Source organism: Rhinoraja longicauda, chromosome 25 (assembly GCF_053455715.1).
Source record: "Rhinoraja longicauda isolate Sanriku21f chromosome 25, sRhiLon1.1, whole genome shotgun sequence".
In the NCBI taxonomy this organism is placed as follows: domain Eukaryota; kingdom Metazoa; phylum Chordata; class Chondrichthyes; order Rajiformes; family Arhynchobatidae; genus Rhinoraja; species Rhinoraja longicauda.
In genome coordinates this window covers 3,209,710-3,232,568 of record NC_135977.1, presented here as the reverse complement: position 1 = coordinate 3,232,568, position 22,859 = coordinate 3,209,710, and the positions used below count along the sequence as shown (strand labels likewise).

General features: G+C 44.1%; 1 protein-coding gene across 2 annotated transcripts in view; it reads right to left on the bottom strand.

Moving 5' to 3' along the window:
• gnb1l (guanine nucleotide binding protein (G protein), beta polypeptide 1-like) overlaps positions 1–22,859 on the bottom strand; it is a 29,364-nt gene that overhangs the window by 5,844 nt on the left and 661 nt on the right. The window contains exons 2-6 of one of the 2 annotated variants that reach the window (XM_078421744.1): positions 10,611–10,741; positions 6,991–7,116; positions 6,314–6,476; positions 2,558–2,656; positions 516–731 (exon numbers count right to left, since the gene is read on the bottom strand). In XM_078421744.1, coding sequence (XP_078277870.1) covers positions 516–731; positions 2,558–2,656; positions 6,314–6,476; positions 6,991–7,116; positions 10,611–10,720 — 714 coding nt within the window. In that variant the 5' untranslated portion in view covers positions 10,721–10,741. The remainder of the gene's footprint in view (positions 1–515; positions 732–2,557; positions 2,657–6,313; positions 6,477–6,990; positions 7,117–10,610; positions 10,742–22,859) is intronic. The other variant, XM_078421745.1, reaches the window with a different exon arrangement.

The window sequence follows — 22,859 nt, the reverse complement described above, 5'->3', positions numbered from 1 at the left end:
CTATAATAAACCTACACTTCAACTTAAAATTTTAGTGCATGCGAGACAGACTATTGAAACAACATAGACACAGAGTGCTGGAGTAACTCGGCGGTTTAGGCATCATCTCTGGAGAAAAAGGATGGGTGACGTTTCAGGTCGGGACCCTTCTTCAGATGGTAGACAGTCTGAAGAAAGGTCCCTGCCTGAAACATCACCCATGCTTGATCTCCAGGGAGTCTGAAACTGAAGAAGGGTCTTGACCCGAAACATCACCGAATTCCTTTTTCTCCAGAGATGTTGCCTGACCCGCTGAGTTAGTCCAGCACTTTGTGTCTATCTTCGGTATAAACCAGCATCTGCGGTTCCTTCCCACACAATTGAAACAACATGCTCTGGCTAGGCCTATTGCAAATGGTACATGATTAATTAGCCTGGGCTCTGTAACTACACCGCTTCATGACTAAATATTTTTTCAGCGTATCAGACTGTTGGTGCAACGCTGAATAAATGGCGTACAGGTCATCGTGGCTGACCTTAAGGTTCTGCTGCATGTCAAGCCCCCAGGAGCCGAGAGCATTTTCTGACGAGCCAGAGATACCCTTGACCTTCCCCGGGTCAAAGTCAAGACACATAATTGGCTCTTTGTGGCAGGTGAGACGACTCAACATTTTCTTTTCCGATAGGTCCCAGAGGGTCACCGATCCATCCTCGTATCCAATCAATATCAAAGGCCGAGACGAGGAAGTGGCCTGGTCAGATAAGGCAAAGAAGGAGGGTCAGATGTGCCGTGGCTAATTTGGAAAATTCAGAATGCTGCAGTTAAACATGTTTAGTTTCAGAGACACAGCACGGAAACAGGCCCTTCGACCCACCGAGACCGCACCGACCGGCGATCCCCGCACACTAACACTATCCTACACGCACTAGGGACAACTTACAATTTTTACCAAGCCATTTACCTACAAACCTGTACATCTTTGGAGTGTGGGTGGAAACCGAAGCACCGAGAGAAAACTCACGCAGGTCACGGGGAGAACGTACAAATTCCATACAGACAGCACCCGTAGTCAGGATCGAACCTGGGTCTCTGGCGCTGTGAGGGAGCAACTCTGCAGCTGCACCACCATAATTTAGCCTTATTTAATAAATTGCATTACATTGTGGATTATTATACATTAGATTCTATAAAACAATAATTAAAAAGTTTAAACCCCCCCCCCTCCCCAACCCCAAGTATGTCCATATTTTAGACAAAAATAAACATTGTAGATTAAGAGACAATGGATTCTATAGAAACTACACATTAAAAAGACTGGGAGGCAAAATTGAGCTGCACGGTGGCGCAGCAGTAGAGTTGCTGCCTTACATTGCTTACAGCACCAGAGGTTCCCTGCTACGGGTGCTGTCTGTACGGAGTTTGTACGTTCTCCCCGTGACCTGCGTGTGTTTTCTCAGAGAACTTCGGTTTCCTCCCACACTCCAAAGACGTGCAGGTTTGTAGGTTAACTGGCTTGATATAAATCGAAATTGTCGCAACGGTGTGTTGGATAGCGTTAACATGAGGGGATAGCTTGTCGGTGTGGACTCGGTGGACTGAAGGGCCTGTTTCTGCGCTGTATCTCTAAAACTAAAACTTAATAAAAACTAAGTTCCCCCCCCCCCCGCCAAATATGTCAACATTTTAGACAAAAATAAACCAGTTAAAATAAGTTGCTTAATAAATGCAGATTTTTTGAACGACGAATGCTAGTAAAGGTCACATCAGGACAAGGGAGAATCCATCACAACAGGTGTGGGGCATTAAGAACTGTCCAAAAGATACAGAAACCAGTTGCGATGGATGGGAAATGTCAAAGGCTACACCAGGACTATCAGCAATGCTGCCTCAAATCCCACAGGACACTGCTTGGAAAGAAAATCTAAATGAGATGTCTAACAATTCCTTATTCTGCAAGCTTGAGAGAGATTTAATCGAGATTAAAACTGGGAAGTATATCAAGAAGGAAGCTATTGTTAGTATTCCCAGATCTGCCAACAGGTCATTTTTGCCTGTTAAATTGCAATTACTATGTATGTTGCCCACAAAGTTCCAAGTTAAGATGAGTAACTTTAGAAATAAATATTTACTTGGCTCCCACGTTGTCAAACCCACACATACTATTACATAATCAGCCTGTTATCTGCAGAGGATTAGCAATAATTGTTCGGGATCTCACTGAAATATAAAATAATTACCATTGAAGGCACTTCAGCAGTAGCTTTGTAATTTGAAGAAGTGTCTTGCTCATCACAAAGTAGTCTAAAGTCAATATTATTATTTCCTGCTTGCGACATTGATAAAGTGCCAGAGTTCTCGGCCAACTATCCAGCCCCCTCGCGCCCCCACCCACACGCTTGCACGAAGTAAACAGCGTTTGCTGTTCAACTGTCGGCAAAGCTGAGTGCATCTGTGCTCAGAAAAAATTATAGTTTACTCCATGAACCGGAGTCGGGCTGAAAACAAAATATGAATCACGAGCTCAAGGCAACAGTGAGTCAGTCCACAAATATCTGCAGCACATTAGGTGTGCGTTACCTGCCAGAGTTTCAAACACATGGGCATGCCCAATTTAGCATCCACTGGCGCCTTTAAGATGCAGACTGGCGTCTTGTTGGGTAGATCTATAATCTTCACCTATGAAATAAATAAAGACCATTGATTCGATACCGTGCCAGGCCTACAAGACAGAGATAAACAGTTCCACAACCTAGCAACAAGGTAACAACTTGACAATAATTGCACAATGCTGTGTCATATTTTCCGGGCGAAAAATAAATCTGCATTGTCAGGCAGCATCTCGGGAGAGAAGGAATGGGTGACGTTTCGGGTCGAGACCCTTCTTCAGACGTCTCGACCCGAAACGTCACCCATTCCTTCTCTCCCGGGATGCTGCCTGACCTGCTGAGTTACTCCAGCATTTTGTGAATAAATCGATTTGTACCAGCATCTGCAGTTATTTTCTTATAATAAATCTGCATTGTTGCTTTGCGCCAGACAGGGTGAATGCAGTCTCTCATCCAGTGCAGGGGAATCAAGAACCAGAGGACACAGGTTTAAGGCGAGAGGGAAATGGTTTAATAGGGACCGGAGGGGCAACTTTTTCACTCAGATAGTGGTGGGTATATGGAACAAGCTGCCAGAGGAGGTAGCCGAGGTAGGTGCTATGACAACATTTAAAACGCATGTGGACAGGTACATGGAGTGGAATGGTTTAGCGGGATATGGGCCAAATGTGGGCAGGTGGGACTAGTGTAGACTGGGCATCTTGGTCGGCATGGACAACTTGGACCGAAGGGCCTGATTACGTGCTGTATGGCTATGACATGGGTTTACGTTGAGAGGGGAAAGATTTAATAGGAACCAGAGGGCAACTTTTTCACTCAGAGGGTGGTTGATCTATTGAACGAGCTGCCAGAGGAGATAGTTGAGATAGGTAATACAACATTTAAAAGATGCTTGGACGGGTATATGGATAGGAAAGATTTAGAAGATGCACCAAACGTGGGCAGGTGGAACTAGTGTAGATGGGGCATCTTGGTCGGCAGGGGCAAGTTGGGCTGAAGGGCCTGTTTCCATACTGTATGACTCGATGACTATGACTAATCAAAATACTCCATTCAAATCATTGTGTTGAGTTCAATACGTTCATTGTTTTCTTAATATAAACAAATCATTTTAAACCAGTGCAAAGTTCCAGCGCTTCAAATGGGTCTTCCAATGCCAATTATAGTTCTTAAAACAAGAGAGGTCAACCAGGAACATTATTTGTCAAAAATGATGGATTTAATATTTGGCATCTACATACATGTGCGAATCAGGAAGGTTTATTCGAGGTGTAACAAATGGAAAGATGTTGCAATCATAAATGAAACGCCACTGATTTGGCAATCCAACACAACAAATGAGCAGAAACAATGCTGTCATTTTGTCGACAGTAATTGATCACTGTCGGATTATTTCCCCATTAAAATGTTAAGTATAATCTAACAATGCAAGTGCTCTGTTCAGTTGTAGAACACACAATACAGGAGAGAGGCAAGGAACTGCAGATGCTGGTTTACAATAAAGACTGGATGTCTGAAGAAGGCTCCCGCCATGAAATGTCACCGATCCATTTTCTCGAGAGATGGTGACGGCATGGTGGTGCAACGGTAGAGTTGCTGCCTCACAGCGCCAGTGACCCGAGTTCAATCCTAACTACGGGTGCTGTCTGCATGGAGTTTATACGTTCTCCCCGTGACCTGCGTGGGTTTTCTCCAGGTGCTCCAGTTTCCTCACGCACTCCAAAAAACATACAGGTTTGTTCGTTAATAGATGATAGGTGCAGGAGTAGGCCATTCGGCCCTTCGAGCCAGCTCCGCCATTCAATGTGATCATGGCTGATCATTCTCAATCAGTACCCCGTTCCTGCCTTCTCCCCATACCCCCTGACTCCGCTATCCTTAAGAGCTCTATCTAGCTCTCTCTTGAATGCATTCAGAGAATTGGCCTCCACTGCCTTCTGAGGCAGAGAATTCCATAGATTCACAACTCTCTGACTGAAAAAGATTTTTCTCATCTCCGTTCTAAATGGCCTACCCCTTATTCTTAAACTGTGGCCCCTTGTTCTGGACTCCCCCAACATTGGGAACATGTTTCCTGCCTCTAACGTGTCCAACCCCTTAATAATCTTATACGTTTCGATAAGATCCCCTTAATTGGCTGCGGTAAAAATTGTATATTGTCCCTAGTGTGTGTAGGATAGTGCTAGTGCTAGTGTACGGGGTGATCCCTGGTGTCATGGTGCACCAGTCATTGAAAGCAAGCTTGCAGGTGCAGCAGGCAGTGAAGAAAGCGAATGGTATGTTAGCATTCATAGCAAGAGGATTTGAGTATAGGAGCAGGGAGGTTCTGCTGCAGTTGTACAGGGCCTTGGTGAGACCGCACCTGGAGTATTGTGCACAGTTTTGGTCTCGTAATCTGAGGAAAGACATTCTAGCCTTAGAGGGAGTACAGAGAAGGTTCACCAGATTGATCCCTGGGATGGCAGGACTTTCATATGAAGAAAGACTGGATAGACTAGGCTTATACTCGCTGGAATTTAAAACACTGAGGGGGGATCTTATAGAAATATATACAATTCTTAAGGGGTTGGAGAGGCTAGATGCGGGAAGATTGTTCCCGATGTTGGGGAAGTCCAGAACCAGGGGTCACAGCTTAAGGATAAGGGGGAAGTCTTTTAGGACCGAGATGAGAAAACATTTCTTCACACAGAGAGTGGTGAGTCTGTGGAATTCTCTGCCACAGAAGGTAGTTGAGGCCAGTTCATTGGCTATATTTAAGAGGGAGTTAGATGTGGCTCTTGTGGCTAAAGGGATCAGGGGGTATGGAGAGAAGGCAGGTACAGGTTACTGAGCTGGATGATCAGCCATGATCATATTGAATGGCGGTGCAGGCTCGAAGGGCCGAATTGCCTACTCCTGCACCTATTTTCTATGTTTCTATGTTTCTATGTTTCTATGGTCTGCGTGGACTCGCTTGGCCAAAGGGCCTGTTTCAGGATATCTGGTTCAGATTTGTTCTGTACATTTTCAGACCTCGAGTATCCATCCCTCTCCCCTGACTCTCAGTCTGAAGGTCTCGACCCGAAACGTCACCCAATTCCTTTTCTCCAGAGATGCCGCCTGACCCACTGAGTTACTCCAGCATTTTGTGTCTGTCTTCGGTGCAAACCAGCATCTGTAGTTCCTTCCTACACATTCTTAACTCTAAATTTGATTGGCCAAAATCAAATTTCCCCAGTTGTTTCAATGGATTTGTTGCGGTTTCTGGATATTATTCCAGGGCTCTGGATTATCAGTCCAATGACAAATCCACTAAGGTACATGCAGGGACGCTGGCAAAGGATTTGAGACAATGATAGACACAATGATTTGTGCTTTTTTCAGAGATACAGCGCGGAAACCGGCCCTCCGAGTTTGCACTGACCAGCGATCTCCGCACATTGCCCTATCCTACACACACTAGGGACAATTTACATACAAACCTGTACGTCTTTGGAGTGTGTGAGGAAACCGATGATCTCGGAGAAAACCCACGCAGGTCACGGGGAGAACGTACAAACTCCGTACAGACGGCGCCCGTGGTCGGGATGGAACCCGGGTCTCCGGCGCTGCAAGCACTGTAAAGCAGCAACTCTGCACTACCGTGCCGTGCCGTGCCGTGTTGAATTAGACTTTTCAGGAGAGTTTACCTAAATGGAACTTCGGCACGGGTAGGACTGTATAATAGGATCCCAGGACGTATAGTTACCTCTGACAGATCCCTGCCCGGCAAAGCCAAAAGGTAGCTGCCAACACCTTTATCCAGTAGTGAACACTGGCAGAACCCATAGTTTTCCAAAGGAATACGATTCAATACCGTTGTGCGTCCTTCCGCTAGATCCCAAGTGCAGACAAACGAGTCACGACCTTGGCTGTATGGAAATATGGAACACATTAGGTTTAGTCATCACTTTTATTTCATGTTTCATATATCTTGTGTTTTAAGACTTTTGGCCGATTAATTTCCCTCCTGGGATCAATAAAGTTCTGTCGTACCGCATCGTAGGTTCAGTGTGTAGCAAGGAACTGCAGATGCTGGTTTACATCGAAGATAGACACAAAATGCTGGAATAACTCAGCGGGTCAGGCAGCTAGCTTCTCTGTAGAGAAGGAATCGGTGACGTTTTGGGTCGGAAGTCTGAAGAAGGGTTTTCGACCGAAAACCTCACCTCTTCCTTGTCTCCAAAGATGCTGCCTGACCCGTTAGGTTTAAGTTCAGGTTTTTCATCGTCATGTAATCTGGCAATCCAACACAACATATATCAACAGGAACAAGGTACGATCTCCCCAAGTGAGTGATTTAATTGTGAGTATTTATTCACAAAATGCTGGAGTAACTCAGCAGGTCAGGCAGCATCTCGGGATTTAATTGTGATGTTGACTAACCTGATGAGAGCGTCTCTCTGTTGCAATGTCTGCACCCATAAAATGGATTTACTGTCATGACTTTCCAGAACTGTATCTGCTCTGCGTGTCTTCAAGTTCCAGATGTGTATCAGTCCATTAGCTGAGCTGTTAATGAAAAAATTGTAAACATATGGTCAATGTAAGACTGCACCTCATATTTGGGGGGAATAAATTCAAGGTTTTAGTTTTTTGTTCATAAGTGATAGGAGTAGAATTAGGCCATTTGGCCCATCAAGTCTACACCGCCATTCAATCATGTCTGATCTATCTTTCCCTCTCAAGCCCATTCTCCTGCCTTCTCCCCGTAACCCCTGACACCCGTACTAATCAAGCATCTGTCAATCTCCGCCTTAAAAATACCCATTGACTTGGACTCCACAGCCTTCTGTGGCAATGAATTCTATGGATTCACCACCCTCTGACGAGGGAAAATGCTCCTCGTCTCCTTTCTAAAGTCACGTCCTTTTATTCTGGTTTAGTTTATTATTGTTACATGTACCGAGGTACAGTGAAAAGCTTTTTTTTTGTTTTGCACACTATGCAGTCAGAGATATGATACTACATGATTACAATCAAGTCGTCCAAAGTGTACAGATACAGGATAACGGAAATAAAGTTTAGTGCAAGAAAGAGTCCAGTAAAGTCCGATTAAAGGTAGTTCAAAGGTCCCCAAATGAGGTAGATAGTGGGTCAGAAAATTAATCTCAGGTATTTAATACAAATCTATAAACAAAGCACATGCAATTAGTAATGATCAATGGCAGAAATAATTCCAAAGATGTGCGGGTTTGTAGGTTAATTGGCTTCTGTAAATTGTCCCTAATGTGAAGGATAGAAATAGTGAATGGGTGATCGCTGATCGGCGCGGACTCGGTGGGCCGAAGGGCCTGTTTCCACGCTGTATCTCTAAACTAAACTAACAAACACTTGAAAAAGTAAAAATGATCAGATGAAATAATAAGCGGTTGAGCCCAACTTAATATTCTGGCCACTATTTTAGTCTTGTGTACACTTTGTGGAGGCTTTAACAAGCAATGAATTAAAGGAGCAATTTTCAGGGATATTTGACAAGAGAAATAAAACAGGATGTATATATATATATAAATTTTATTTTTGAAGCATCGTTACAAAAGTCAAGAAGGAATCTGACCGTGTTCACCCCTTTCCTTCGAAAAGATTGTAATTAATTTAGCAAAAAAACGCCAAATTACCCGTTCTCCGGTTTCAAAGTATACCCATATGAATGATGGTGTGATGCAACATTGAAATAATCCGAGGCCTGGCGCTGGTTAATCCTGACAAGAGCTCAATCAGGCCAACTATTACATCAAACTCAATGCTAAGCAGTGGTAATTATAATTTAGCTTGTTTTACACCAAGTACGTTTGGATTGAATCAAAAAGATCACAAAGGGATAATTTCCTGGGCCCCTTTACACAAAAGGTCACGAGCTATTAGTTCATCGCTTCCAACAGTTCGTAAGGTGGGGCAGCAAGTCAGGTGTATAATTAGCTAGCAAGTTCATGACTGCTTGTTCACGAGGAGGAAGCTAGTCCATTTGAATTATTCCCTCAGGATCATTTCAAGACCAGCATTTAGACTTGATATCGACAGTCAATCAATTCCAGATATATTCTGAAATAAAACCTGTTTTCATTTCAAGTTTGCCTCATCGAACCTAAAGAATTGCAACAAAGGAAATGCAATTTATCGCTATCAATCTTAGATTTATTTTTATTATTAAAATCAGAATATTGTTCATCACAATTCATCATGATTACCCATTTATTGTTCCATAAAACAATATTCAGACATAATATGTAGTAGACCACCTGAGAGAAGGAGTATTGCTGTGCACATCGTCCTAACAAAGACAGTTAAATGCACAATGTACTCAGTTTCGACATTCAGCAGAAGTCATGGAAACTAGAAGTTACAATGTGGCATGATGTGACATGAAGGGTGGCGCGGTGGCGCGGTGGCGCGGTGGCGCAGCGGTAAGAGTTGCTGCCTCACAGCGCCGGAGACCCGGGTTCCATCCTGACTATGGGTGCTGTCTGTATGGAATGTGTACGTTCTCCCTGTAACCACGTGGGCTTTCTCCGGGTGCTCCGGTTTTCCCCCACACTCCAAAGACGTGCAGGTTTGTAGGTTAATTGGCTCGGTGTATGTGTAAATTGTTCCTAGTGTGTGTAGGCTAGTGTTAATGTGCAAGGATCACTGGTTGGCACGGACTCGGTGGGCCAAAGGGCCTGTTACCGCACTGTACCTCTAAAATAACTAAAATAAAAATCAATCTGATTACTTTGCAAGGGTTAATTTCAAAAGCCAAGAGTGGTTCATTGTCATGAGTACCGATAACGGAACAATGAAATTCGTACTTGCAGTGGCAAGTAAGAATGTTTCTTTAAGCCAAAATCCACTGTCACACAGCAGAGAATATTGACATTATCCTGCTGTTGTAATGTTAGTTGAGTTCTCACATACTTTTTCCTCATTATGAACCCACTACTGGAGCTATTGACTGCTTGCCTTTACTTAAATACTCCAGTCATCTGTCACCACCATTTTCTCAAGGGGAACCTGAGATGTAGCATTAATTCCACCCCAAGCCCACCAAGAATTAAATCTTTTAAAAATCCAAGAAAGACAGCACGCTCTCTCTACCCACAACAGGCTCAATTCAAAGCTCTGCGCTCATTTTCAAACAGCCCTTTACTCTACCCACCACCTTCAATTTTATGGAGTAACTCAGCGGGACAGGCAGCATCTCTGGAGAGAAGGAATGGGTGATGTTTCAGATTGAAGAAGGGTCTCGACCCGAAATGTCACCCGTTCCTTCTCTCCAGAGATGCTGCCTGTCCCGCTGAGTTACAGGGTCTCGACCCAAAACGTCACCCATTTCTTCTCTCCAGAGATGCTGCCTGTCCCGCTGAGTTACTCCAGCATTCTGTGCCTATCTTCGATGTAAACCAGCATCAGCGGTTCCTTCCTACGCCTTTCCATTTTATTTTCCCTAAATCTCTTGTCAAGCAGTTTCAGGGTGCTTTACCACCATTGAAAAAAAACTGACAGGTGCAATGTAAACAGTACCTATTGTGTTTTCTGTTTCCTATTCAGCCAGGAGAGGGCAAGGCCATCTTTAGCAATATAATGCTGGCCTGAAATTATTCACCTTATAAACTGCAATGTCATTACATTTTACAAATAATCAATACAATGATTTTGTTTTCGAAAGGAGCTTCTAATTGGATTATTTCGATCACATATAACAAACTTTATACGTTGCTTGCCCATGCCAATACTATGGGTGGCAAAACTAAATCTAGCTCATCGTTCTGTAATTTATATGTATGGAGTCTTAGTGTGTGGGATGGTGCTAGTGTATGGGGATCGCTGGTCGATGCGGACTCGGTGGACTAATGTAGTGGAAGGCATTTTAGTTTAGTTTAGAGATACAGTTTCAGAGATGTCCGCGCTGTGTCTCTAAACTAAACTAAAACACCTTCCACTTTATTAGTCCTACGCACGGGTACTTTAGCACTAAGTTTCAGCACAAAGCTCCGTGCCCTCCAGAAGGTGCGGGAGATGAGTCTCACCCTGAGAAGAGTATAGGGTCACAGTCCACCTGATCTCGGCAGCAGAAATGCAAAGTATTTACTGAAGCTCCCGTCCCCCGGAGGACAAACTCTGGATCAGGGGGTTGCATGGCCGTGGGATCAGCACTGCCCTGCAGAGAGAATCAGACAATGAGTTAGTTTACTTTAATTCAGAGACATAGCATGAAAACAGGCTATACAGCCCACCGAGTCCGCACCGACCATGATCCCCTCACTCTACACACTTGGGACCATTTACAATTATACCAAGCCAATTACCGACAAAACTGTACGTCTTTGGAGTTTTAGTTTTAGAGATACAGCGCGGAAACAGGCCTTTCGACCCACCGAGTCCGCACCGACCAGCGATCCCCGCACACTTACGCTATCCTACACACGCTATGGACAATTTACAATTATACTAAGCCAATTAACCTACAAACCTGTACATCTTTGGAGTGTGGGAAGAAACCGGAGCACCCGGAGAAAACCCACGCAGGTCACAGGGAGAACATACAAACTCCGTACAGACAGCACCTATAGTCAGGATTGAACCTGCAATTCGACCGCTGAGCCAACGTGCCCCATTTCCAGATACGTTAAGATTTAAGAAAATTCTAAAGAGATTTAGGAAAAGCAAACAGGGGTTTCTAGTACTGTGAAGCAGCACAGTGCCGCGATTAGTAGAGCTGCCGCCTCACTGCACCAGAGACCTGGGTTCGTTCCCGACCTCGGGTGCTCTGTGTGTGTGTGTGTGTGTGTGTGTGGAGTTTGCACGTTCTCCCTGCGACTGTGTGGGTTTCCTCCAGGTGCTCCGGTTTCCTCCCACATCCCAAAGACATATGGGTTTGTGGGTTACTGGATTCTCCAACACTTGCATGAATTGTATGAAGAAGGGTCTCAACACAAAACCCTCACCCACCCATTCCCTCCACAGATGCTGCCTGATCCATTGAGTTCCTCCAGCACTTTGTGATTTGCTCAAGTTCCCAGCATCTGCAGTTCCTTCAGACACCATCTTCTATTTGCTCTCTAGTGCATCTCTATATCTATTATTAAATTGAGACACAAGGAAGTGTAGACGCAGGTTTACCAAAAATGACACAAAGTGCTGGAGTAAGCAAGCATGTCTATGAAGTTGGATGGAAAGACACAGTATGGAAACAGGCCCTTAGACCCACCAAGACCCACCAAGTCATCAACTTAAAAATATCCATTGACTTGGCCTCCGCAGCTTTCTGTGGCAACACTCGTTCTATCTTATCCCACTTTCTCATCCATCCCCTGCCACCCAAAGGGATAATTTACTGAGGACAATTGACCTACAAACCCTCACGTCTTTGGGATGTGGGAGGAAACCGGAGTATCCGGAGGAAACCCACGTAGTCACAGGAAGAATGTGCAAACTACTCATAGACAGGCCCTTCGGCCCACCGAGTCCGTGCCGACCAGCGATCCCCGCACACTAGCACTATCCCACACACACCAGGGACAATTTACAATTATACCAAGCCAATTAACCTCCAAATCTGTACGTCTTTGGAGTGTGGGAGGAAACCGGAGCTCCTGGAGAAAACATATGCAGGTCACGGGGAGAACGTACAAACTCCGCTCGGACAACACCCGTAGTCAGGATCTCTGGCGCTGTAAGGCAGCAACTCCACCAGGAGTTTATCCGCCAGGATAAAGGAATTAAGAACATTCTTCTTTTCGTAATAAGTCCCGTGATCGTATTTTGATGCCTTATTCAAAAGTGCCTCTATGAGTAATGTCAGCAACATCGAGAATGAAAAACTGGATATCCTGTCTCCATTAGAAAACTGCTTGGTTAAGGATCCCTGGGTTAATTGTGCATCACTAATCTGTCAGCCACTCAGATTTGTCAGGCCAGCCTCCCTAATTAAGGCCAGTGCTCGGCAATGCTTCCTAAGTAAACGCTGAACGATTCAGTTAGTTGTTCTCACATCCATGTTTCTCTTGACTATTAGGAAGTGTGTCTTGAGCTAAGTCATTTCTCCTTTGAGGATATGTTTGACAAAAGGATTTCACTTATCACCCTTTTGCTCGACACATAGAACGGTATTTCAGTGCGACCCACAGCAACTCATTTCACAAGGCTGACATGCTTGTAGATCCAGAAAAACTAATGTTACACCATTAGTCGTGAGGCATTTTTAATATCGAAATATAATTCAGAAACTTGGGCACAGAGATTTAACATCGCAAGCATAAACATATCATATTGTTCAAAATGTTTTAACTTTTAACGTAGAAACAAGAAGCTAGATAACCAAGAAAAGATAGAAAGTGCTGGAGTAACTCAGTGAGGTCAGGCAGCATCGCTGGAGACATGGAGAGCTGACAATTCTGTCTGAAGAAGGGCCCTGACGCGAATCGTCATCTATCAAGAGAGAGTTAGATTTAGCTCTTTGGGCGAAAGGAATCAAGGGAACGGGGTACTGATTTTAGATGATCAGCCATGATCATATTGAATGGCGGTGCTGGCTCGAAGGGCCAAATGGCCTACTCCTGCACCTATCGTTCTATGTTTCTATCCATGTTCTCCAGGGATGCAGCCTGATCTGCTGAGTTACTCCAGCACTTTGTGTCCTTCTTTAACTTTTACTGCTGTGTTAAGGTCCAGGACTCTGGAAATTGGTAACGTATTGTCTTAAACAGGAAAAAAACAAAGTGCACTTTGCATGTTAGATGTTCAACAAAGATTGCTAAAGACAATTAGTTGCTCCCAGTATCAATTCTACCTTTTCCGTTCTCTACGGATCCATGGGCCTCAGCAAAGCAAAAACAATATTTTATCAAATCCCAACAAATGCTAAATACTCATCTGGCAATGAGCAGCTTTGAACCCATTGAGTCAGAAATTGAGCAAAGATTCTTAATCATCATATTACCAAAACTGAAATTAGATCACTTCTGTAATTTAAACTAAAAGACGGTGATAATTTAAATTGAGGGGGGGGGGGGGGGGGGGGGAGGGATGAGAGTAATTAATTTAGTTAGAATGAATCAAAGAGATTTTCTTTTTCCAATATTCTCATCTCCAATCCCATACATCATGGACCCCATCTCGCTTTGAAGAAGTAACTAAAGAGTCAGCCTTGTAGCCAGCAAGGAGCAGATAACACAGGGACTGTAATCTGACTCTAAGCCTTGCATAAAGAAAGTTTGTTTCCTTGTGACCATATGATGGCTTGTCCATCAACACATCCTCACTAATTAGGCCTAATTATCAGGCAAAGCTTGCTTCCCCTTCATGTTATTAAATCAGAAATAATCACGAGCCCGGGCTTCTGTCAGCACCTGAAGGACCGGAGACCCTAATTCAATTGAAAGCACTATCAGGCCCGGCCTGTGGAAGAGCTTGCTTGGCAATTGCTCCTGCCTTCAAAAGGTCCGCGTCCCACTGTAGCATGCCAGCAGTGCATTCTCGGCAGTAGATGCGCCTGTATGACTGACAATGGCACCCTTGACCCCTGCATTATCCCACAAATTACCACTCCAGAAAGATACCGATTGGCCTTTGTGCGCTAATATTGGGATGAATGGCGCACTAAACTCTTAAAATGCATCGGTAACAAAACATGACGCGCGGGCGGAGGAGAAAGGAGAAAGGCTCAGTGTCGGCAGAACGACCTCTCTGTGCAGGCCCGATATTTTTTGACAAAGATGGGACAGATTGATTAGAATCCCACAGCCATGATTGTGTTACTCGCCAGCACTTTTGGACAGGAATTTGTGCGCCAGGGATTTAGATAAAGTTGAAAAACGGGGATTCTACTGAAATTTGAGGACGTTTTCAGAGTCAACATGAACAAATCTTGCCAATTGTACTTTCCAATCTGGCATGAAATGTTGTTGTTCCCAAACGCTAAGGAATCTCACATTTATTTGACACTAGGCATGTTTATCGCTAAATTCTGAGGAAAAAAGCCACATTATTGTTTCCCCGCTCAAATACTTCAGCGGGCGAGAATGAAACGGAGCAGAGTATCAAAACGTTACACAGGATGTTAAAAAGAGGAGTTGAAAATAGTGGCGGGCTAGATTATTTTCCAGTTGTTAATTATTTAACATTGCCCCAGTTAAAACTCGCAATGAATAGCACACAATCATTAATCCTTCACCACATGCGCTGTGACCACGAGCCATAAACTAATGCCAGCAGTGAAACGTCAGCAAAAGCTAAACACCAAACAGGTCAGCGTTGCACAGTTAAAAACAAGGGCCTGGAAATTCACCCTGTAAGTTAGACCTGAAAACATATTCTTTCTGTGCGGGAAAGAACTGCAGATGCTGGTTTAAAGGGTAGGTAGACACAAAATGCTGAAGTAACTCAGCGGGTCAGGCAGCATCTCCGGAGAGAAGGAATGGGTGACGTTTCGGGTCGAGACCCTTCTTCGACATATTCTTCAACATACGTCCATTGTAAAACTGCGTACCTGATGGGAAAGCTTCACAAAGAAACTTGCGAATTAAATTGTGGAGAAAAAACACAGTACGTCCATGTATTAATATTTAATAATATTCCCTGATACTATCCGGTGGTAGATTGCTGCCTCACAGCACCAGAGACCCAGGTTCAATCCTGACTATGGGGTGCTGTCTGTGTGTGGAGTTTGTACATTCTCCTCTGTGACCTTGTGGGTTTTCTCCGGGTGCTCCAGGTTTCCTCCCACACCCAAAGACGTACAAGTTTGTAGGTTATACGGCCACTGTAAATTGCCCCTAGCGTGTAGTGAGTGGGTGAGAAAGTGGAATAACAGAACCGGTGTGAACGGGTGATCGATGGTCGAAGGACCTGTTTCCATGCTGTATCTTTAAACTAAACTAAATATGCAATAATCAATAATACTATAAATTAACAGTAATACTCGGTAACCAGTCCAATTTCTCAGCATTGTCACCCATTTGACTGAACTTGACTGATACTGTTTTATGATTTGAAACAAATGTGAAAGAAAGGATATGTTTATTGGTACTTTATGTATTTAAAGATGATTTAGAAATATTGCCTTACAGTGAAATTGAGACAAGAGAGGAGGCAACCTAAATTAAATAACGAGACAGACACAAAATGCTGGAGTAACTCAGTGGAGCAGTCAGCATCTCTGGAGAGAAGGAATGGGTGACGTTTCAGGTCGAGACCCTTCTTCAGACTGAGAGTCAGGGGATAGGGAAACGAGAGATATAGACGGTGATGTTGAAAGACACAGTTATATCAACTTGAGGATGTGATTATGGTTTCCCCTCTCATTATTTTGTATATATATTAAAAGAAATAAATAATACAATGATTAATTTTAAAAGGAAATGAATAATAGGAGTATAAATACCTGGTGGTTGCAACATTTAAACAGTTACCTACAAGCGTGCAAAGCTTTATAAATGTACACACATAATTAATGGAAACTAGACCAAGTGGACCCGTTGGGCCCAAACCTCTCCTGCATTGGTGCAGCACCCTGACCTCCCCCCCTCTCTCTTTAACCCCATCTCCCCCACTCCCCCCTCCTCCCCTCCCCCTCCCCTCCTTTTAAACTTTAAAATGTGAATAACTTTAAAAATATAAGACCGATTTGAATAAAACTACTTGCATTATCACTAAAGTGACAATGGTGAGTGAGGTGGGCCTAAAATTGTCGCGCTATCGGTGATATGACTTGAAAGAAACAGCTTATGGCATAATGAAGGAGAGTTTGGACAAACTTGGATTGTTTTTTTCTGTAGTGTCGTAGGCTGAGGGGAGCCCGTGTAAAAGTATATAAAATGATGCGAGCCATAGATAGGGTGGTCAGAACCTTTTTTTCCAGGATGGGAATATCAAAGACTAGAGGACATAGCTTTAAAGTGACAGGCACAAATTTTAAGAAGATGTGCAGGGCAAGCTTTACTTCACATGCAGAGTGGTGGGTGCCTGGAACGCACTGCCTGGGGTGGTGGTGGGGGCAGATATGATAGTGGTGTTTGAGAGACTTTTTAACGAGGATGTTGCCAGTACTAGAGGGTCTGGGCTGTTGGGAGAGGTTGAGTAGGCTGGGACTCTATTCCCTGAAGCACAGGAGGATGAGGGGTGATCTATAAGAGGTGTATAAAATTATGTGTGGGATAGATCGGGTAGATGCACAGAGTCTCCCACCCAGAGTAGGTGAATCTAGGACCAGAGGACATAGTTTGAAAGTGAAAAGATTTAACAGGAATCTGAGGGGTAACTTTTTCACACAAAGGGTGGTGGGTGTTTGGGACAAGCTGCCAGAGGAGGTAGTTGAGGCTGGGACTATCCCACCGTTTAAGATACAGTTAGACAGGCACATGGATAGGTCAGGTTTGGAGGGATATGGACCAAGCGCAGGCAGGTGGGACTAATGTAGCTGGGACATGTTGGCCGGTGTGGGCAAGTTGGGCCAAAGGGCCTGTTTCCACACAGTATCACTCTATGACTTTAGGACTCTATGACAGGCACATGGATATTCAGGGAAAGGAGGGATATGGATCATGTGCCGGCAGAGGAGATTACTTAACTTGGCATCATGTTGGGCACAGGCATCAATCATTTACTAGAATAATTATGTTGAAGTGGTCTAAAATAATTACCCAAGGCTACATTTGGAATACTGCATAACATTCTGAGTATCATGAACAGAAGTTACATTAGATCAGAATTTTTTTTTTTTAAATACATTAAAATTACAACATGAGAAGAAAATTATAGTTATCAAAAGAGGAATAGGCCTATTTTAAAAATCAAGAACAATAAAGGGAACCAAGTAAATTTCCTTGAATTTTTTAAAAAGTGGAAAGATTTTGACAGGGTAATTGATGAATTTCCATTCATTGATAAATCAGTAGTAAGGATAATATTAAAAGATAGAAAGGAAGAAGGGTCTCGACCCAAAACATCACCTATTCCTTTTCTCCAGAGATGATGTCAGACCCTCTGAGTTACTGCAGCTTTTTGTGTCTCTCTTTAGTAAGGATATATTGTTAGGTATTCAAACTACTAGAAGAATATGCAAGTAGACACAAAATGCTGGAGTAACTCAGCGGGTCAGGCAGCATCTCTGGAGAGAAGAAATGGGTGACGTTGCGGGTCGAGACCCTTCTGCATACTGAAGAATATGCAATTGCTTTGGATACTCAAATCACACCGTAAGGCTTTTAAAATGGAAGGAATTCATTCTAGCATGTGGCTCCTGAGGCAAATACTTAAATAGTGAAGCAGAGACGAAAACACTCTTTTCAGTAGATTGAAAAGTTTGTTAAAAGTACAGTAAAATGGGACTGCAACTACTTAAATGGATCAAGTTCAACAATTAGACTAGGCGTGGGGTGTGGAATCAGTGAACTTAATAAGGACAGCATCCATAGAGTGTTTTAGATGGAAGTAGGTAAATATTTCAGAAGAAGTGTGTAAAAGGACGGAATTAAAACAAATATCACCTATTCCTTTTTTTCCAGAGATGCTATCTGACCCGCTGAGTTACTCAAGCCTTTTGTGTCTATCTTTAGCTCATCCAGATAGCCAGTTGAGGCACAATAGACCAAACTGATTCACTTGGTTTTATACAATACTTCCCTCCACTTTTTTAAATTCCGTAATAGGTTTAAGTTTAGGTTTAGATTGATTATTGTCACTTGTACCAAGGTACAGTAAAAAGATACAAGTGCTGGAGTAACTCAGCGGGTCAGGCAGCATCCCTGGGGAACATGGATAGGTGTAGGAAGGAACTACAGATGCTGGTTTAAACCGAAGATAGACACTGAAAGCTGGAGTAACTCAGCGAGTCTGACAGCATTTCTGGAGAAAAGGAATAGGTGACGTTTTGGTCGAGACCCTTCTTCAGACTGCTACCTTTCGGGTCGGGACCCTTCTTCAGACTGGTTGTAGGGGAGGTGGGGGGAGAAGCTAGGACAGAGGTGTTTCTTGGTATTCTTTCATCGTATGTTCAAATCTGAGCGAGAGACGGTAAATTATATTGAGATGGGTGATCTGTAATCGGAACAAATAATTTTCCTCAACTGTTTATGTTTAGTGAATTTGAACAGAAAACAGTAATTATTTTTAATTGTTGACTTGCGATAAAGCTTATATTTCACCCCAGCTGTAAATGTGTGCTCTGAAAACAGTGTTAGACGTGATTATCGCCCCTTGGCGATCCCTGCACCCTAGCTCTGCCAGGGAAACAGGGTTAGACTGCAGATAGGTGGGAACACACCGTAACAGCTACACTAGCCCACCCATGTTGAATATACAGCAGCTGTCAGAGGCAGCGAAAATGAACTGAAATTAGCCCATTTGCATTGCAATATTCATGAAAGCAGTATCAACAACATGAAATTATATCTCATTGTACGCCTTTCAGGGCAGTTTCTCTGTTTAGTGCCCAAGGGCAATAACATGTAAAACGGAGACACGAGGATCTGCAGATGCTGGTTTACAAAAAAGGCACAAGGTGTTGGAGTGCTGGGGCAGCACTGTGGGTCTCGACCTGAAATATCACCTATTCCTTCTATCCAGAGATGTTGCCAGTCCCTCTGAGTTACTCCAGCATCTTGTGTCTATCTACAGTGGCGCAGTTGGAAGAGCCGCTGACTAGTCTCACCTGCCCGCGTTTGGCCCATATCCCTCTGAACCTTTCCTATCCGCACACCTGTCTAAATGTTTCTTAAATGTTATGGTAATATCTGCCTCAATAGGTAGATTATTGGCGGCAATGTGGCGCAGCGGTAGATTTGCTGCATTACAGCGCCAGAGACCCGGGTTCGACCCCGACCTCAGGTGCCGTCTGTCTGTGGAGTTTGTACATTCTTCCTGTGACCGCGTGTGTTTCCTACGGGTGCTCCGGTTTAGACAATAGGTGCAGGAGGAGGCAATTCGGACTTTCGAGCCAGCACCGCCGTTCACTGTGATCATGGTTGAACACCCACAATCAGTACCCCGTTCCTGCCTTCTCCCCATATCCCTTGACTCCGCTATCTTTAAGAGCTCTATCTAACTCTTTCTTGAAAGCATCCAGAGAATCCAGAGGCTTGTATACACTGGAATTTAGAAGGATGAGAGGGGATCTTATCGAAACATATAAGATTATTAAGGGGTTGGACACGTTAGAGGCAGGAAACATGTTCCCAATGTTGAGGGAGTCCAGAACCAGGGGCCACAGTTTAAGAATAAGGGGTAGACCATTTAGAACGCAGATGAGGAAAAACTTTTTCAATCAGAGAGTTGTAAATCTGTGGAATTCTCTGCCTCAGAAGGCAGTGGAGGCCAATTCCCTGAATGCATTCAAGAGAGAGTTAGATAGATCTCTTAAGGATAGCGGAGTCAGGGCGTATGGGGAGAAGGCAGGAACGGGGTACTGATTGAGAATGATCAGCCATGATCACATTGAATGGTGGTGCTGGCTCGAAGGGCCGAATGGCCTACTCCTGCACCTATTGTCTATTGTCTATTGAATCGGCCTCCACTTCCTTCTGAGGCAGAGAATTCCACAGATTCACAATTCTCTGGGTGAAAAAGTTTTTCCTCATCTCCGTTCTAAATGGCCTACCCCTTATTCTTAAACTGTGGCCCCTGGTTCTGGACTCCCCAAACATCAGGAACATGTTTCCTGCCTCTAGCTTGTCCAATCCCTTAATAATCTTATATGTTTCAATAAGATCCTCTCTCATCCTTCTAAATTTCAGTGTATACAAGCCCTGTCGCTCCATTCTTTCAACATACGACAGTCCCGCCATCCCGGGAATTAACCTCATGAACCTACGCTGCACTCCCTCAATAGCAAGAATGTTTTTCCTCAAATATGGAGACCAAAACTGCACACAATATTCCAGTTGCGGGCTCACCTAGGCTCTGTACAACTGCAGAAGGACCTCTTTGCTCCTATACTCAACTCCTCTTGTTATGACGGCCAACATCCCAAAGACATGAGGGTTTGTAGATTAATTGGCCTCTGTAAATTGCCCCTAGCGTGTAGGGAATAACATAGAATTTGTGTGAACTGGTGATCAATGGTCAACGTGGGCTTGTTGGGCCAAAGGACCTGTTTCCACAATGTATCTCTAAATTAAAACTAAATATTTAACTCAGCAGGTCAGGCAGCATCTCTGAAAAACATGGATAGGTGACGTTTCTGGTCAGGGCCCATCTTCTGGAGAACATGGACAGGTGACGTTTCGGGTCACCTATCCATGTTCTCCGGAGATGCTGCCTGACCCGCTGAGTTACTCCAGCATTTTGATGTCTTTGTGCAATGTACCTTTGCACGAGGCAGAAGTATCTGCAAAGTAAGCCCAAAATCCCTGCCTCAAAAGGGTCTCAATGAGGTTTCTATGTTTCGAATGTGCCGCAAATATATTGTCTCGCACTGTTGCAGAAAGGAGTCTGTGATCTGAAACGTGACCTCGGTGTTTTGCAGGGAAATGGCTCCATGAGGACATCCCGGAGTCTAGTGTGAGTGTGGACGGCTTTCTGACTGTTCGGGCGGACAGGGACTGCAGAGAGAGTGACAGCGGTCGGTAGAACTCTGGTCACATCGCGATGAAGGAGTGTGTGTAGGCCGGACATTGAACTGATGGCTATGGGTCTCTGCTTATGCTGTGCGCCCTGGGGATTCTCACACGCTGTTGTGATGGCTGTTTAAGTCTATGTTTAATTTTTATGTGGTTATGTATCTTGTTGCTTTTCTGTATGACTGTTGGCAAATCAAATTCCTTGTATGTTAATAAATTAATTACAATTACAATACTGAGCTATTTCTAATGTAACACAATAGAACTGAGAGGAAACACCAGCATCAGTCCCTGAGCTCATGTGGTGATGGAAAAGCAGAATAGTTTTAGTGTCATTATATTATTTATGGGTGGTTCAGAGGTAGAGTTGCTGCCTTACAGCGCCACAGACCGGTCTTGGCTGTCTGAGTGGAGTTTGCACCGTTCTCCATATGAACAGGTGGGTTTTCTCCGGGTGCTCCAGTTTCCACCCACATTCCAAGACGTGCGTATTATTAGGTTAATTGGACTCTGTAATGTTACCAAATTAGACTAACCCCATCTGTCTGCACATGATCCACATCCCTCCATGTTTATGTGTGTCTAAATGGTCTTATATGTCACCATTGTATCTGCTTCCACTACCTCTTCTGGCAGCTCATTCTGAGTACCCACTACTCTCTGTGTAAAACAAAAAAGGTTGTCCCACATGTCTACCCTAAACAATGTTCCTCTCACCTGAAAGCTATGCCTTCCTGGGAAAGACTGACTGTCTAACCTATCTATCAATTTTATAAACTTCTAGCAGATCTCCCCTCAACCTCTGACGTCCAGTGAAAACAATCCAAGTTTGTCCAACTTCCCCTTACAGCTAATACCCTCAAATCCTGGCAACATCCTTGTAAACCTTGTCCGCACCCTCTCCAAAGCTTCCACATCCTTCCTGTAAAGAGGCAACCAGAACTGCACACAATACTCCACATGTGGCCCAACTAATGTTTTAGGCAGCTACAATATGACTTGCTGAGTTTTGCAGAGTGCATCTTTGTAAGTTTCCAGGTATTCAGTGTCAATGCAAAGGGAGGGATCTACCCTCAACGCAGAGAAGGATCAGCCCACATCTTGCTGGGAGTAAGCTCCCCTCAATGCAAAGAAAGGAATCTTTCTCAACTCAAACCATGGGGAGTGATCCTTCTTCCCTCGCCATGTAATGTGGGATCTCCCTCAATACAAAGAGAGGGATCTCCTTCAATTTAAAGAGGAAGCTCCCCTCAATGGAAAAGAAAGGGCGCTCCCTGAATACAAAGAGGGGGATCTCCACTCTATGCAAAGAGAGGAATCTCCCTCAATGTAAGAAGAGGAATCTCCCTCAATGTAAGAAGAGGAATCTCCCTCAATGTAAGGAGAGGAATCTCCCTCAATGTAAGGAGAGGGATCTCCTTCAATGGAAAGGTGAGCTCCACTCAATGCAAAGACGACCATACAGCAAAGGATCTCCCTGAATGCAAACAGAGGGATCTCTCCTCAATACGAAGAGATGGATCACCACTCTATGCAAAGAGGGACTTCCCTTCAATAGAACGAGAGAGATCTATCTCAATGCAAAGAGAGGGATCGCGGCCTCAATGGAAAGGGGAGGGATCTTCACTCTTAGCAAAGAGATGGATTTCACCGCAATAGAAAGTGAGGTATCTCCTTCAATACAACGAGTGGGATCTCCCCTCAATACAAAGAGAGAGCTTC